Source organism: Anarhichas minor, unplaced genomic scaffold (assembly GCF_050575085.1).
Source record: "Anarhichas minor isolate MPS153535 unplaced genomic scaffold, ASM5057508v1 ptg000017l, whole genome shotgun sequence".
NCBI lineage: Eukaryota > Metazoa > Chordata > Actinopteri > Perciformes > Anarhichadidae > Anarhichas > Anarhichas minor.
The window spans coordinates 18,591,003-18,607,682 of NW_027466463.1; the positions used below are offsets into that span (position 1 = coordinate 18,591,003).

The 16,680-nt window shown below is 35.1% G+C and overlaps 5 protein-coding genes across 5 annotated transcripts; 2 read left to right on the forward strand and 3 right to left on the reverse strand.

The window, feature by feature from the left end:
- Nucleotides 1–7: 7 nt before the first annotated feature.
- LOC142952082 (interferon a3-like) lies at nt 8–1,360 on the reverse strand. Its single transcript, XM_076094083.1, has 5 exons — nt 1,045–1,360; nt 877–957; nt 606–755; nt 349–432; nt 8–258 (listed from the first exon to the last, which is right to left on the reverse strand). Exons 1-5 carry the CDS (start codon nt 1,174–1,176, stop codon nt 163–165), a joined length of 543 nt encoding a protein of 180 aa, XP_075950198.1. The 5' UTR covers nt 1,177–1,360; the 3' UTR covers nt 8–162.
- Nucleotides 1,361–3,778: 2,418 nt separating this feature from the next.
- LOC142951316 (interferon a3-like) lies at nt 3,779–5,305 on the forward strand. Its single transcript, XM_076092813.1, has 5 exons — nt 3,779–3,910; nt 3,998–4,078; nt 4,200–4,349; nt 4,523–4,606; nt 4,697–5,305. The coding sequence occupies exons 1-5, from the start codon at nt 3,779–3,781 to the stop codon at nt 4,790–4,792; spliced, it is 543 nt and encodes a 180-aa protein (XP_075948928.1). The 3' UTR covers nt 4,793–5,305.
- Nucleotides 5,306–7,102: 1,797 nt separating this feature from the next.
- Nucleotides 7,103–8,239, reverse strand: LOC142951400 (interferon a3-like). Its single transcript, XM_076092908.1, has 5 exons — nt 8,093–8,239; nt 7,925–8,005; nt 7,654–7,803; nt 7,401–7,484; nt 7,103–7,310 (listed from the first exon to the last, which is right to left on the reverse strand). The coding sequence occupies exons 1-5, from the start codon at nt 8,222–8,224 to the stop codon at nt 7,215–7,217; spliced, it is 543 nt and encodes a 180-aa protein (XP_075949023.1). The 5' UTR covers nt 8,225–8,239; the 3' UTR covers nt 7,103–7,214.
- Nucleotides 8,240–9,347: 1,108 nt separating this feature from the next.
- On the forward strand, nt 9,348–12,341 carry LOC142951384 (interferon a3-like). Its single transcript, XM_076092893.1, has 3 exons — nt 9,348–11,401; nt 11,575–11,658; nt 11,749–12,341. The coding sequence occupies exons 1-3, from the start codon at nt 11,294–11,296 to the stop codon at nt 11,842–11,844; spliced, it is 288 nt and encodes a 95-aa protein (XP_075949008.1). The 5' UTR covers nt 9,348–11,293; the 3' UTR covers nt 11,845–12,341.
- Nucleotides 12,342–13,347: 1,006 nt separating this feature from the next.
- Nucleotides 13,348–15,397, reverse strand: LOC142951317 (interferon a3-like). The gene is made up of 5 exons (XM_076092814.1): nt 15,140–15,397; nt 14,996–15,076; nt 14,725–14,889; nt 14,472–14,549; nt 13,348–14,381 (listed from the first exon to the last, which is right to left on the reverse strand). The coding sequence occupies exons 1-5, from the start codon at nt 15,293–15,295 to the stop codon at nt 14,286–14,288; spliced, it is 576 nt and encodes a 191-aa protein (XP_075948929.1). The 5' UTR covers nt 15,296–15,397; the 3' UTR covers nt 13,348–14,285.
- Nucleotides 15,398–16,680: the final 1,283 nt, after the last annotated feature.

Genomic DNA, 16,680 nt, shown 5'->3' on the forward strand with positions numbered 1-16,680 from the left:
TAAAAAAAATAAACTTAAATAACAAGTTGATCAACAACATTGATTTAAAAAAGATGCTGGTTGAATAGAATATCAATAAATACAAGAGTAAACAACTCAAGACATAAATAAGCAATAAAAAGATAAATAAATAAATAGATAAATTAATTAATCTGACAGATTCTAGTTGGTGAGCAGAGATAGAACCAGCTGGTCTGCTCTCATCAGATGGGTTTTCATTTCCTTCCTGATCAGCTCCCAGGATTCAGCACTGTGGCCCTACAGACACAAGAACATCATCGTTATTAAAACACGATCAATACTGCAGGTTGAGTGACTGATTAAAAGATAATTGACGGACACACTCACCATTTGCTCCAGGACATGACGAGACAGTCTCTTGAAATGCATGTGCAGCTTCTTGTTCTTCTTCTTCTGGCTGAGGCTCTTAATCTAAATGATTAACAAATAATTCAAATCTGTTAACTTGGTACATTTACTATTAGTTGATCCTCTCAATCAGCAGGATTCATTAGTTTAATAGAAAGCAGTCAAAGAACCCTGATGCATGTCTTTAAGTTTTTTCGGGATCAAGTACAGCTCTGTTAATCCACCCTGAGACTTACACAGGAGTGAAGGCCGTCGGCCTGCTGGGTCACAACGATGAGAAAGTGGTCCACTGTGTTCTCCTCCCATGATGCATTGCTGTGATCCTCCTCAAACAGGGCAGCCATCTCCTCCAGAATCTGAACTGTGAAGCTGAGTTTGTCCTCAGCCTGGAAGAAGAAGAGAAATAGAGATGACAGTTATAATAAGATAAACTTTTCTGTGGAAACTATTTATTACATTCAAGGAGATCCAATCTAACCATGAGTTTGTCTGTTGAGGATGACTTACTGATGCTTTGGACGCCTGTCTGTACAGATCATTAGGGAAGTTGACTTCAGCATCCTCAGTGGTGTTAGTGGAGTTATGAGCCTGCATCACACAATAGACATGTAAATAAATACAGTAAAGTAAACTCATTCAGTGACTTTAAAGAATATCCAGAAGAAGTGCACTTACCATGGTGTCTATTAGATCCAAAGAGTTTCTACTGTGCTGTCTGAATTTATGATCCACCCATCTGCAGCTCAGCGACGAGGCTGAACTGTACAGACTGAGAGACAGACACACCAACAAGACCCTGCCGAGCATTTTCAACGAGATGGTAATATTCCCTTTGTATGGAGCGAATAGAGATTTCTCTTGTGAACAGTTGTTGTGTTGGAGCAGAGCTGCAGCGCCTCATTTATACTGCAGGACGCACCTTTTTCACTTTCCAGACATGAACACCTGAATGGCGACTTTTACGCGGTCAACCTCAACCTGATACATGTAGAATGTCACTCAGACATTTCGGATTCTAATTAGCTTCCGAATGAAAACCTCCCACAATAAAAGCATGAACAAATATCACAATAATGATTAAAAAAATGAGCTTTTAAAAACATGGAACACCAAAAAAAATCTCAAGACAAAAAACAATTGTATGAATTTTATTGCGATTTATTTTAGTCCGAATAGAAAATAAAGACCCAAAATGAATTGCTATACTTGTTTTTTAAAAGAATGCTATATAATGATTTGAGGTTATTATAAAAGGTGTATTTTTATTCTATTTCGGTAGTTTGAGGAGTTACTTTGGAGATTCAATTTCCCTTTCAGTCTGCACGCTCTCCGGTGTGATGGTGTAATTAAAACAACAACAATCATTATTTTATTCTTGTCATTGCGTCATTCATTATGTTCGGATTCCTCATAATCGCTCGTCAACATTCCTACAACAGGACCTGATTGTGTCCACTAGGGGCCATAAATCGGGAAGTTCCCATCCAGAGAAACTGAAAGCGGCTCCTTGGCTATATCCTGCGCTCTGACGCGCGTTCACATGAATCCGTCAGTGACATTTCACGTTGTTTTAACACGAACATGGCGGCTTTGAAGGTGAGAACCAGAGAAGGGGATTCTGCTTCTCAGGAATCATGACAATCAATATTAAAAACCACATGGCCTGTAATCCATGAAGTGGAGAAGCAGGCTTTTATTTATTTAATGGTAAATTTATTGTAATTTGTATTTTCAATTTGTGTTTTTTTTTTTTTAACAATGCATGCTGTAATATAATTCTCGATAATCGATCAGATGATAAATAAATCAGGCAATAACATAGATCCTATTTGATGATCTTATTTATTCATAAAAGCAGAAACAAAGCAGGCACAGATCTTATACCTCAGGGTACAATAACTCAACTAGTATAAGTACCTGAAGTATTAGCTGCAAATTAAAGTATCAAAAGTAAAAATTAACCCTTAAAAATATCCTGCTTGATGAACTTAGAAATAGTAACTTTTTGGATAACATTATTACGTTGGACAGTCTTTGTATTTGTTTTTATCGTGAACATAATTTAGCAAGTAAGACGATTGGATGGGATTACATAACTACACCTTGTTAAAGGAAATTAACAAATGCAGATTATCTTCAAACTATATATGTTCATGTTAAGATAAGAACTTATAAGTTTAATGTCAGGAGTTTAGCATAAATCAGATGTTGACCAGGAGATCGCTGACCTCTCCAGATGTACCAAGACAACCTTACAGTCCAGAGATCCACAGTGAGAATGGAACCTGGTCTAAAGGTATGTTTATTAAAATATATTCGTTATGAAAGATGTATTGAAGATCTAAAATTCCATATGGAGTTATTATTAAAAATAGAAAATATGATTTAGTCTCATCATACTAAATCCATCCTGACGCACAAACGTGAGTTTTTTTCTTCGATAAACACATTTGGAAAAAAGATGTGAATCGGATTAGACTATTAATCCAAAGACACATACATCAAAGGGTATCAAACATAAACTGCATATCATAATTACTTAATACTTATTTTATATTGTATCTTGTACCTTCATTGAATAAGATCTGTGAGAGGCATTAGATCTGAACAATGTTGTTTTATTGAAATTTAAAACAAATCCAAACCTTTTATTCGTGTGACAGAATGAAGGAATTTAAAGGTGCTGGAAGAAAGATAATTGTATTGACCACGACACAAATAAATATATAACTCATTCATTAAATAAATGAACACACTTTGATTTCCATGTTGAAGCGTGAGAACGTCTCATGTTACGTAACGGAATCACTTCCGCTTTCACTTTGGGGAAGCGCTTTCAAATCCAGTGTTAATCATTAATGATGAATGTTATTAAAACTTTATAAATACATGAAATGTCTTGTTTCAAAAATACAAAACAAGTAAACATATTTAAATTATTAATTGGCTCATTAAAACCGAATCAGAGACAAGAAGTTCATTTAAGAAAACTGATTTTGTGTCTTTGTTGCTTTAAAAGTCGCCAAAATATTCCCACGTTACTCCCAATATGTTTCCTATCGGACAAATCTGTGTGATGATAAATAGTGAGCTGTGTTTGTGCTTGTGTGTGGCATTACTGTATTATGGTGAAGCATTTTAAAACTTCAGCTAATGCAACATTATCTAAATGTGGCATAAATCTTTCATTTGGCCGCTAATTAGAATCCGAAATGTGTGAGTGACATTCTACATGTATCAGGTTGAGGTTGACCGCGTAAAAGTCGCCATTCAGGTGTTCATGTCTGGAAAGTGAAAAAGGTGCGTCCTGCAGTATAAATGAGGCGCTGCAGCTCTGCTTCAACACAACTGTTCACAAGAGAAATCTCTATTCGCTCCATACAAAGGGAATATTACCATCTCGTTGAAAATGCTCGGCAGGGTCTTGTTGGTGTGTCTGTCTCTCAGTCTGTACAGTTCAGCCTCGTCGCTGAGCTGCAGATGGGTGGATCATAAATTCAGACAGCACAGTAGAAACTCTTTGGATCTAATAGACACCATGGTAAGTGCACTTCTTCTGGATATTCTTTAAAGTCACTGAATGAGTTTACTTTACTGTATTTATTTACATGTCTATTGTGTGATGCAGGCTCATAACTCCACTAACACCACTGAGGATGCTGAAGTCAACTTCCCTAATGATCTGTACAGACAGGCGTCCAAAGCATCAGTAAGTCATCCTCAACAGACAAACTCATGGTTAGATTGGATCTCCTTGAATGTAATAAATAGTTTCCACAGAAAAGTTTATCTTATTATAACTGTCATCTCTATTTCTCTTCTTCTTCCAGGCTGAGGACAAACTCAGCTTCACAGTTCAGATTCTGGAGGAGATGGCTGCCCTGTTTGAGGAGGATCACAGCAATGCATCATGGGAGGAGAACACAGTGGACCACTTTCTCATCGTTGTGACCCAGCAGGCCGACGGCCTTCACTCCTGTGTAAGTCTCAGGGTGGATTAACAGAGCTGTACTTGATCCCGAAAAAACTTAAAGACATGCATCAGGGTTCTTTGACTGCTTTCTATTAAACTAATGAATCCTGCTGATTGAGAGGATCAACTAATAGTAAATGTACCAAGTTAACAGATTTGAATTATTTGTTAATCATTTAGATTAAGAGCCTCAGCCAGAAGAAGAAGAACAAGAAGCTGCACATGCATTTCAAGAGACTATCTCGTCATGTCCTGGAGCAAATGGTGAGTGTGTCCGTCAATTATCTTTTAATCAGTCACTCAACCTGCAGTATTGATCGTGTTTTAATAACGATGATGTTCTTGTGTCTGTAGGGCCACAGTGCTGAATCCTGGGAGCTGATCAGGAAGGAAATGAAAACCCATCTGATGAGAGCAGACCAGCTGGTTCTATCTCTGCTCACCAACTAGAATCTGTCCGTCTCATCACGAATATCTTCACTTATGTGCTGACATGCAGCCTATTTATTTATTTATCCATTTATTTACACGTTTATTAACTTATTCATTAATGAGATTTTTATTTGATTATTTATTGATTAGCGTATTTATTTATTTATCCATTTATTAACTTATTTATTATTTGATTATTTATTTCTTAACACGTTTATTTATTTGGTTTCTTATTTATGTATTAACTTGTCTTTTTATTTATTATATTTTTTAACATATTCAATGATTGAGTCATTTTTTATATTTATTGATAATGTATCTTTCTGTGTTGATCAATATTCTTGTTTTTGTGCTTTGAGCAAAATGTGATGTTTTTATATTTCTTATGTTCTAGTCAATAAAGATAATATTTCATACAGTATATGTGGATATGTTTTCTGGTTTTATTCCCGTCACATCAACAAAAGGGATGCAGATTTTTCATTTTGATGCTTTCAATCCAACAACATGCAGGAACACGTGTTTCTATATTAATACCTCTCACAGTACTTACTCATACTGAAGGTACAAGAACTGAGTCTGAGGATCAGAACTAGAGAGTAATATAAGTGTACAAGTACTTTACATTTTTAAAATCTCACTTTGTTTTTACAGATACTTAAACATGAACGAATCTCAAATGTCGGCCTCTTTGTTCTTTAACTTCGGCACAAATAGAAAACATTTATAACTCTTATCTGACACAGAAAACACAAAAACACCTACCGAGAGGTTTTTGTCATTCATCTAATTTATTACTTACTACTTTATTATCAGATTCATCTGCATCACAAAGTTTGCATTGTTTCACATATCATAACAAAACAAACGTGTATCTTAGCTGCTGCAGTGTAATCAGAGCTAAGAACAGTCTGACCTGTGGGACTAAATCTAGTGTTTGATGATTATTATCAGCCAGAGACGACATCCTTTTAATATGTGCAGTCAGAAAACTTAGACCTAGTCTTAGAGCAGATACGTATAGTAGTATAGCCAGCGTTGGGAGAAGTACTCTGATCGTTAACTTGAGCAAAAGTAGCAGTACCACAGTGTACAAATACTCAGGTACAAGTAAAAGTCCTGTATTCAGAGTGTAGTAAAAATACAACAAAATTAGCATCAACACATAAATATACTGGAGCTGAAAGTAAAAGCACACAAGAAGGTCTCATTTCAGAGTGAAGTGTATTATATTAGATTATATTTAGTGATGCATTAAAGTGTGTTCGTCACTTTAATGTTGCTTGAGTGGAGCTAATGATGAACTTTATTTCGCCTTCTGCTGGGTAACTTGTGCATTTCTCCACAGGACCAACACATCTTAGAATATAACAACATCGTTAAGTTATTTGTTGATTATCTTTTGCATTGTTACACAATATCGGAATCTGAAAGTTATCAAGTAAATATAGAGACAAAAGTACAATGTTTGTGTGGAACAGAAAAGTGGCAGAAAATGTTCAAAGTAAATAACATATAAGTACCTCAAAATGTATCTCACTGTATACAGATCGTAGCCCAGTACTTGAGTTAATTTACAGAATATATAAATGTTTGTTGTTATGTAGATAAAGCTGATAATAAAGTAAGTAAATCATATCAACAACAAAAACCTCTCAGTAGGTGTTTTTGTGTTTTCTGTGTCAGATAAGAGTTTTAAATGATTTCTATTCGTGCCGAAGTTAAAGAACAAAGAGGCCGACATTTGAGATTCATTCATGTTTAAGTATCTGTAAAAACAAATAAGTGAGATTTTAAAAGTTTAAAGTTGTACTTGTACACTCATATTACTCTCTAATCCTCAGACCTGCTGATTTAATATCAGTATATCTTGTACCTTCAGTATGCGTAGGTACTGTGAGAGGTATTAATATAGAAACACGTGTTCCTGCATGTTGTTTGATTAAACGCATTAAAAGGAAAAACCAGAAAACATATCCACATATACTGTATGAAATATAATCTTTATTGACTAGAACATAAGAAATATAAAAACATCACATTTTGCTCAAAGCACAAAAACAAGAATATTGACGTAACAACATAACAAGAAAAAATGTTGCTCCAAAATCAGCAAAGACACGTACATGATCAATGATTAAATAAATATGTTAATAAAAAAAGAATTAGATAAATAAATAAATAAATGATCAAATAAATAAATACTTTAATAAATAAATAACCAAATAATATTAATCAAATTAATAAATAAGCTTATAAATGAATAAATAAATGAATAAATAAATGAATAAATAAATGAATAAATAAATGAATAAATAAATGAATACGTAAAAATCTCATTAATGAATAAGTTAATAAACGTGTAAATAAATGGATAAATAAATAAATAGGCTGCATGTCAGCACATAAGTGAAGATATTCGTGATGAGACGGACAGATTCTAGTTGGTGAGCAGAGATAGAACCAGCTGGTCTGCTCTCATCAGATGGGTTTTCATTTCCTTCCTGATCAGCTCCCAGGATTCAGCACTGTGGCCCTACAGACACAAGAACATCATCGTTATTAAAACACGATCAATACTGCAGGTTGAGTGACTGATTAAAAGATAATTGACGGACACACTCACCATTTGCTCCAGGACATGACGAGACAGTCTCTTGAAATGCATGTGCAGCTTCTTGTTCTTCTTCTTCTGGCCGTGGCTCTTAATCTAAATTCATCAGAGGAAAAGAAATGTTTAAAATTTCAAATATTTCAGCTGTAAAGCTTCACAGAGCTGTAAACCTGACACATCTGTGAGGACACAGAGTAACAGAGAGCTACTTAAATGTTACACATGAAGCTGTACGTTGTGACTAACAGTTGTCTCGCATACTTACACAGGAGTGAAGGCCGTCGGCCTGCTGGGTCACAACAATGAGAAAGTGGTCCACTGTGTTCTCCTCCCATGATGCATTGCTGTGATCCTCCTCAAACAGGGCAGCCATCTCCTCCAGAATCTGAACTGTGAAGCTGAGTTTGTCCTCAGCCTGGAAGAAGAAGAGAAATAGAGATGACAGTTATAATAAGATAAACTTTTCTGTGGAAACTATTTATTACATTCAAGGAGATCCAATCTAACCATGAGTTTGTCTGTTGAGGATGACTTACTGATGCTTTGGACGCCTGTCTGTACAGATCATTAGGGAAGTTGACTTCAGCATCCTCAGTGGTGTTAGTGGAGTTATGAGCCTGCATCACACAATAGACATGTAAATAAATACAGTAAAGTAAACTCATTCAGTGACTTTAAAGAATATCCAGAAGAAGTGCACTTACCATGGTGTCTATTAGATCCAAAGAGTTTCTACTGTGCTGTCTGAATTTATGATCCACCCATCTGCAGCTCAGCGACGAGGCTGAACTGTACAGACTGAGAGACAGACACACCAACAAGACCCTGCTGAGCATTTTCAACGAGATGGTAATATTCCCTTTGTATGGAGCGAATAGAGATTTCTCTTGTGAACAGTTGTTGTGTTGGAGCAGAGCTGCAGCGCCTCATTTATACTGCAGGACGCACCTTTTTCACTTTCCAGACATGTACACCTGAATGGCGACTTTTACGCGGTCAACCTCAACCTCATACATGTAGAATGTCACTCACACATTTCGGATTCTAATTAGCGGCCAAATGAAAGATTTATGCCACATTTAGATAATGTTGCATTAGCTGAAGATTTAAAATGCTTCACCATAATACAGTAATGCCACACACAAGCACAAACACAGCTCACTATTTATCATCACACAGATTTGTCCGATAGGAAACATATTGGGAGTAACGTGGGAATATTTTGGCGACTTTTAAAGCAACAAAGACACAAAATCAGTTTTCTTAAATGAACTTCTTGTCTCTGATTCGGTTTTAATGAGCCAATTAATAATTTAAATATGTTTACTTGTTTTGTATTTTTGAAACAAGACATTTCATGTATTTATAAAGTTTTAATAACATTCATCATTAATGATTAACACTGGATTTGAAAGCGCTTCCCCAAAGTGAAAGCGGAAGTGATTCCGTTACGTAACATGAGACGTTCTCACGCTTCAACATGGAAATCAAAGTGTGTTCATTTATTTAATGAATGAGTTATATATTTATTTGTGTCGTGGTCAATACAATTATCTTTCTTCCAGCACCTTTAAATTCCTTCATTCTGTCACACGAATAAAAGGTTTGGATTTGTTTTAAATTTCAATAAAACAACATTGTTCAGATCTAATGCCTCTCACAGATCTTATTCAATGAAGGTACAAGATACAATATAAAATAAGTATTAAGTAATTATGATATGCAGTTTATGTTTGATACCCTTTGATGTATGTTTCTTTGGATTAATAGTCTAATCCGATTCACATCTTTTTTCCAAATGTGTTTATCGAAGAAAAAAACTCACGTTTGTGCGTCAGGATGGATTTAGTATGATGAGACTAAATCATATTTTCTATTTTTAATAATAACTCCATATGGAATTTTAGATCTTCAATACATCTTTCATAACGAATATATTTTAATAAACATACCTTTAGACCAGGTTCCATTCTCACTGTGGATCTCTGGACTGTAAGGTTGTCTTGGTACATCTGGAGAGGTCAGCGATCTCCTGGTCAACATCTGATTTATGCTAAACTCCTGACATTAAACTTATAAGTTCTTATCTTAACATGAACATATATAGTTTGAAGATAATCTGCATTTGTTAATTTCCTTTAACAAGGTGTAGTTATGTAATCCCATCCAATCTTCTTACTTGCTAAATTATGTTCACGATAAAAACAAATACAAAGACTGTCCAACGTAATAATGTTATCCAAAAAGTTACTATTTCTAAGTTCATCAAGTAGGATATTTTTAAGGGTTAATTTTTACTTTTGATACTTTAATTTGCAGCTAATACTTCAGGTACTTATACTAGTTGAGTTATTGTACCCTGAGGTATAAGATCTGTGCCTGCTTTGTTTCTGCTTTTATGAATAAATAAGATCATAAAATAGGATCTATGTTATTGCCTGATTTATTTATCATCTGATCGATTATCGAGAATTATATTACAGCATGCATTGTTAAAAAAAAAAACACAAATTGAAAATACAAATTACAATAAATGTACCATTAAATAAATAAAAGCCTGCTTCTCCACTTCATGGATTACAGGCCATGTGGTTTTTAATATTGATTGTCATGATTCCTGAGAAGCAGAATCCCCTTCTCTGGTTCTCACCTTCAAAGCCGCCATGTTCGTGTTAAAACAACGTGAAATGTCACTGACGGATTCATGTGAACGCGCGTCAGAGCGCAGGATATAGCCAAGGAGCCGCTTTCAGTTTCTCTGGATGGGAACTTCCCGATTTATGTCCCCTAGTGGACACAATCAGGTCCTGTTGTAGGAATGTTGACGAGCGATTATGAGGAATCCGAACATAATGAATGACGCAATGACAAGAATAAAATAATGATTGTTGTTGTTTTAATTACACCATCACACCGGAGAGCGTGCAGACTGAAAGGGAAATTGAATCTCCAAAGTAACTCCTCAAACTACCGAAATAGAATAAAAATACACCTTTTATAATAACCTCAAATCATTATATAGCATTCTCTTAAAAAACAAGTATAGCAATTCATTTTGGGTCTTTATTTTCTATTCGGACTAAAATAAATCGCAATAAAATTCATACAACAATTGTTTTTTGTCTTTAGATTTTTTTTGGTGTTCCATGTTTTTAAAAGCTCATTTTTTTAATCATTATTGTGATATTTGTTCATGCTTTTATTGTGGGAGGTTTTCATTCGGAAGCTAATTAGAATCCGAAATGTCTGAGTGACATTCTACATGTATCAGGTTGAGGTTGACCGCGTAAAAGTCGCCATTCAGGTGTTCATGTCTGGAAAGTGAAAAAGGTGCGTCCTGCAGTATAAATGAGGCGCTGCAGCTCTGCTCCAACACAACAACTGTTCACAAGAGAAATCTCTATTCGCTCCATACAAAGGGAATATTACCATCTCGTTGAAAATGCTCGGCAGGGTCTTGTTGGTGTGTCTGTCTCTCAGTCTGTACAGTTCAGCCTCGTCGCTGAGCTGCAGATGGGTGGATCATAAATTCAGACAGCACAGTAGAAACTCTTTGGATCTAATAGACACCATGGTAAGTGCACTTCTTCTGGATATTCTTTAAAGTCACTGAATGAGTTTACTTTACTGTATTTATTTACATGTCTATTGTGTGATGCAGGCTCATAACTCCACTAACACCACTGAGGATGCTGAAGTCAACTTCCCTAATGATCTGTACAGACAGGCGTCCAAAGCATCAGTAAGTCATCCTCAACAGACAAACTCATGGTTAGATTGGATCTCCTTGAATGTAATAAATAGTTTCCACAGAAAAGTTTATCTTATTATAACTGTCATCTCTATTTCTCTTCTTCTTCCAGGCTGAGGACAAACTCAGCTTCACAGTTCAGATTCTGGAGGAGATGGCTGCCCTGTTTGAGGAGGATCACAGCAATGCATCATGGGAGGAGAACACAGTGGACCACTTTCTCATCGTTGTGACCCAGCAGGCCGACGGCCTTCACTCCTGTGTAAGTCTCAGGGTGGATTAACAGAGCTGTACTTGATCCCGAAAAAACTTAAAGACATGCATCAGGGTTCTTTGACTGCTTTCTATTAAACTAATGAATCCTGCTGATTGAGAGGATCAACTAATAGTAAATGTACCAAGTTAACAGATTTGAATTATTTGTTAATCATTTAGATTAAGAGCCTCAGCCAGAAGAAGAAGAACAAGAAGCTGCACATGCATTTCAAGAGACTGTCTCGTCATGTCCTGGAGCAAATGGTGAGTGTGTCCGTCAATTATCTTTTAATCAGTCACTCAACCTGCAGTATTGATCGTGTTTTAATAACGATGATGTTCTTGTGTCTGTAGGGCCACAGTGCTGAATCCTGGGAGCTGATCAGGAAGGAAATGAAAACCCATCTGATGAGAGCAGACCAGCTGGTTCTATCTCTGCTCACCAACTAGAATCTGTCCGTCTCATCACGAATATCTTCACTTATGTGCTGACATGCAGCCTATTTATTTATTTATCCATTTATTTACACGTTTATTAACTTATTCATTAATGAGATTTTTACGTATGTATTTATTTATTCATTTATTTATTCATTTATAAGCTTATTTATTAATTTGATTAATATTATTTGGTTATTTATTTATTAAAGTATTTATTTATTTGATCATTTATTTATTCATTTATCTAATTCTTTTTTTATTAACATATTTATTTAATCATTGATCATGTACGTGTCTTTGCTGATTTTGGAGCAACATTTTTTCTTGTTATGTTGTTACGTCAATATTCTTGTTTTTGTGCTTTGAGCAAAATGTGATGTTTTTATATTTCTTATGTTCTAGTCAATAAAGATAATATTTCATACAGTATATGTGGATATGTTTTCTGGTTTTATTCCCGTCACATCAACAAAAGGGATGCAGATTTTTCATTTTGATGCTTTCAATCCAACAACATGCAGGAACACGTGTTTCTATATTAATACCTCTCACAGTACTTACTCATACTGAAGGTACAAGAACTGAGTCTGAGGATCAGAACTAGAGAGTAATATGAGTGTACAAGTACTTTACATTTTTAAAATCTCACTTTGTTTTTACAGATACTTAAACATGAACGAATCTCAAATGTCGGCCTCTTTGTTCTTTAACTTCGGCACAAATAGAAAACATTTATAACTCTTATCTGACACAGAAAACACAAAAACACCTACCGAGAGGTTTTTGTCATTCATCTAATTTATTACTTACTACTTTATTATCAGATTCATCTGCATCACAAAGTTTGCATTGTTTCACATATCATAACAAAACAAACGTGTATCTTAGCTGCTGCAGTGTAATCAGAGCTAAGAACAGTCTGACCTGTGGGACTAAATCTAGTGTTTGATGATTATTATCAGCCAGAGACGACATCCTTTTAATATGTGCAGTCAGAAAACTTAGACCTAGTCTTAGAGCAGATACGTATAGTAGTATAGCCAGCGTTGGGAGAAGTATACTCTGATCTTTAACTTGAGCAAACGTAGCAGTACCACAGTGTACAAATACTCAGGTACAAGTAAAAGTCCTGTATTCAGAGTGTAGTAAAAATACAACAAAATTAGCATCAACACATAAATATACTGGAGCTGAAAGTAAAAGCACACAAGAAGGTCTCATTTCAGAGTGATGTGTATTATATTAGATTATATTTAGTGATGCATTAAAGTGTGTTCGTCACTTTAATGTTGCTTGAGTGGAGCTAATGATGAACTTTATTTCGCCTTCTGCTGGGTAACTTGTGCATTTCTCCACAGGACCAACACATCTTAGAATATAACAACATCGTTAAGTTATTTGTTGATTATCTTTTGCATTGTTACACAATATCGGAATCTGAAAGTTATCAAGTAAATATAGAGACAAAAGTACAATGTTTGTGTGGAACAGAAAAGTGGCAGAAAATGTTCAAAGTAAATAACATACAAGTACCTCAAAATGTATCTCACTGTATACAGATAGTAGCCCAGTACTTGAGTTAATTTACAGAATATATAAATGTTTGTTGTTATGTAGATAAAGCTGATAATAAAGTAAGTAAATCATATCAACAACAAAAACCTCTCAGTAGGTGTTTTTGTGTTTTCTGTGTCAGATAAGAGTTTTAAATGATTTCTATTCGTGCCGAAGTTAAAGAACAAAGAGGCCGACATTTGAGATTCATTCATGTTTAAGTATCTGTAAAAACAAATAAGTGAGATTTTAAAAGTTTAAAGTTGTACTTGTACACTCATATTACTCTCTAATCCTCAGACCTGCTGATTTAATATCAGTATATCTTGTACCTTCAGTATGCGTAGGTACTGTGAGAGGTATTAATATAGAAACACGTGTTCCTGCATGTTGTTTGATTAAACGCATTAAAAGGAAAAACCAGAAAACATATCCACATATACTGTATGAAATATAATCTTTATTGACTAGAACATAAGAAATATAAAAACATCACATTTTGCTCAAAGCACAAAAACAAGAATATTGACGTAACAACATAACAAGAAAAAATGTTGCTCCAAAATCAGCAAAGACACGTACATGATCAATGATTAAATAAATATGTTAATAAAAAAAGAATTAGATAAATAAATAAATAAATGATCAAATAAATAAATACTTTAATAAATAAATAACCAAATAATATTAATCAAATTAATAAATAAGCTTATAAATGAATAAATAAATGAATAAATAAATGAATAAATAAATGAATAAATAAATGAATAAATAAATAAATACGTAAAAATCTCATTAATGAATAAGTTAATAAACGTGTAAATAAATGGATAAATAAATAAATAGGCTGCATGTCAGCACATAAGTGAAGATATTCGTGATGAGACGGACAGATTCTAGTTGGTGAGCAGAGATAGAACCAGCTGGTCTGCTCTCATCAGATGGGTTTTCATTTCCTTCCTGATCAGCTCCCAGGATTCAGCACTGTGGCCCTACAGACACAAGAACATCATCGTTATTAAAACACGATCAATACTGCAGGTTGAGTGACTGATTAAAAGATAATTGACGGACACACTCACCATTTGCTCCAGGACATGACGAGACAGTCTCTTGAAATGCATGTGCAGCTTCTTGTTCTTCTTCTTCTGGCCGTGGCTCTTAATCTAAATTCATCAGAGGAAAAGAAATGTTTAAAATTTCAAATATTTCAGCTGTAAAGCTTCACAGAGCTGTAAACCTGACACATCTGTGAGGACACAGAGTAACAGAGAGCTACTTAAATGTTACACATGAAGCTGTACGTTGTGACTAACAGTTGTCTCGCATACTTACACAGGAGTGAAGGCCGTCGGCCTGCTGGGTCACAACGATGAGAAAGTGGTCCACTGTGTTCTCCTCCCATGATGCATTGCTGTGATCCTCCTCAAACAGGGCAGCCATCTCCTCCAGAATCTGAACTGTGAAGCTGAGTTTGTCCTCAGCCTGGAAGAAGAAGAGAAATAGAGATGACAGTTATAATAAGATAAACTTTTCTGTGGAAACTATTTATTACATTCAAGGAGATCCAATCTAACCATGAGTTTGTCTGTTGAGGATGACTTACTGATGCTTTGGACGCCTGTCTGTACAGATCATTAGGGAAGTTGACTTCAGCATCCTCAGTGGTGTTAGTGGAGTTATGAGCCTGCATCACACAATAGACATGTAAATAAATACAGTAAAGTAAACTCATTCAGTGACTTTAAAGAATATCCAGAAGAAGTGCACTTACCATGGTGTCTATTAGATCCAAAGAGTTTCTACTGTGCTGTCTGAATTTATGATCCACCCATCTGCAGCTCAGCGACGAGGCTGAACTGTACAGACTGAGAGACAGACACACCAACAAGACCCTGCTGAGCATTTTCAACGAGATGGTAATATTCCCTTTGTATGGAGCGAATAGAGATTTCTCTTGTGAACAGTTGTTGTGTTGAAGCAGAGCTGCAGCGCCTCATTTATACTGCAGGACGCACCTTTTTCACTTTCCAGACATGAACACCTGAATGGCGACTTTTACGCGGTCAACCTCAACCTCATACATGTAGAATGTCACTCACACATTTCGGATTCTAATTAGCGGCCAAATGAAAGATTTATGCCACATTTAGATAATGTTGCATTAGCTGAAGTTTTAAAATGCTTCACCATAATACAGTAATGCCACACACAAGCACAAACACAGCTCACTATTTATCATCACATAGATTTGTTCGATAGGAAACATATTAACGTAACGTGGGAATATTTTGGTGACTTTTTAAATTAAATTCGTGTCGCTGATTCGGTTTTAAATTCGTGTTAATGAGACAATTATTAATAGCGATATAATACATGTATTTGAAACGTTTTAATTCAGTTTGCAGGCTCTCCATGCGATGGAAATCACGTGTAAAATAACGAGTATTCTCTATTTGTCGTTGTTAGTATTTTGTGATTTAATAACATTCTTCATTAATGATTAAGACTGTGGATTGGACTGCAACGTGTCCACATGAAAAGAAAGTGCTTCCCCCTGAGTGACAGCGACGCGCTGCGGCCTACGTTACGTGACACGCGACGTTCTCACGCTGCAATGTGAAAATCGCAGCACACGTCATTACGTTTCTGAAGGAGAATTTCAAGGTAAGAGAAGACAGATAAGCTTTTATTGTTATCCAGAGGGGGAATTCAAGTGTTTCCTTGGCATTTCATCATCTGGTGTTGTTGCATTGCATTTTCCTTTTGTTGTTCAGATGCACTGTAATCATATGAGTAAGTGTATTAAAGGAATCAAGAATTAGGTGTATTACCTTTTTTCATATTGGTAATATTCTTCATTCTGTCCCTTTAAAAAACGAAGTAAAGATGTGGGAATTGAAACAAACCTTTTTTTCTGACAATACATATGTGTACGTTTTTATTTCAGTATCTTCCTTTTAAGTACGCAATTCAGCATTCTGAGGAGTTAGTGGACATTTTAGATAGGCTACTGCATGTTGGATAAGAAAAGCCTTTAATGAGTGGAAATAATGGTGTTGCAACAAGCATAAGTCAGAAATAAGTACTGACAAATAGAGAGAACTGAAATATATAAAAAATATGAATACATCATATATAAATATATAAAAATGCACTATATATGAGCATTTAAACTACAACAATATTGTCTTGTTTTTTTATAATAAAGGCAGCTGTTTTTTATCACATTATTACACACAATAGAAAGGATAATGCTTCATGTTATAGTGTTGAGTGTTGACAAACTGT

Excerpts from the sequence above, each read along its gene's own strand:
- LOC142952082 (XM_076094083.1), bottom strand. The coding sequence starts at position 1,176 with ATGCTCGGCAGGGTCTTGTTGGTGTGTCTGTCTCTCAGTCTGTACAGT. Across the intron at positions 756-876 it reads GACAGGCGTCCAAAGCATCA|GCTGAGGACAAACTCAGCTT; the intron begins GTAAGTCATCCT and ends TTCTTCTTCCAG. Across the intron at positions 433-605 it reads CCGACGGCCTTCACTCCTGT|ATTAAGAGCCTCAGCCAGAA; the intron begins GTAAGTCTCAGG and ends TTAATCATTTAG.
- LOC142951316 (XM_076092813.1), top strand. The coding sequence starts at position 3,779 with ATGCTCGGCAGGGTCTTGTTGGTGTGTCTGTCTCTCAGTCTGTACAGT. Across the intron at positions 4,079-4,199 it reads GACAGGCGTCCAAAGCATCA|GCTGAGGACAAACTCAGCTT; the intron begins GTAAGTCATCCT and ends TTCTTCTTCCAG. Across the intron at positions 4,350-4,522 it reads CCGACGGCCTTCACTCCTGT|ATTAAGAGCCTCAGCCAGAA; the intron begins GTAAGTCTCAGG and ends TTAATCATTTAG.
- LOC142951400 (XM_076092908.1), bottom strand. The coding sequence starts at position 8,224 with ATGCTCAGCAGGGTCTTGTTGGTGTGTCTGTCTCTCAGTCTGTACAGT. Across the intron at positions 7,485-7,653 it reads CCGACGGCCTTCACTCCTGT|ATTAAGAGCCACGGCCAGAA; the intron begins GTAAGTATGCGA and ends TGATGAATTTAG. Across the intron at positions 7,311-7,400 it reads GTCATGTCCTGGAGCAAATG|GGCCACAGTGCTGAATCCTG; the intron begins GTGAGTGTGTCC and ends TTGTGTCTGTAG.
- LOC142951384 (XM_076092893.1), top strand. The coding sequence starts at position 11,294 with ATGGCTGCCCTGTTTGAGGAGGATCACAGCAATGCATCATGGGAGGAG. Across the intron at positions 11,402-11,574 it reads CCGACGGCCTTCACTCCTGT|ATTAAGAGCCTCAGCCAGAA; the intron begins GTAAGTCTCAGG and ends TTAATCATTTAG. Across the intron at positions 11,659-11,748 it reads GTCATGTCCTGGAGCAAATG|GGCCACAGTGCTGAATCCTG; the intron begins GTGAGTGTGTCC and ends TTGTGTCTGTAG.
- LOC142951317 (XM_076092814.1), bottom strand. The coding sequence starts at position 15,295 with ATGCTCAGCAGGGTCTTGTTGGTGTGTCTGTCTCTCAGTCTGTACAGT. Across the intron at positions 14,890-14,995 it reads GACAGGCGTCCAAAGCATCA|CTCTTCTTCTTCCAGGCTGA; the intron begins GTAAGTCATCCT and ends TCATCTCTATTT. Across the intron at positions 14,382-14,471 it reads GTCATGTCCTGGAGCAAATG|GGCCACAGTGCTGAATCCTG; the intron begins GTGAGTGTGTCC and ends TTGTGTCTGTAG.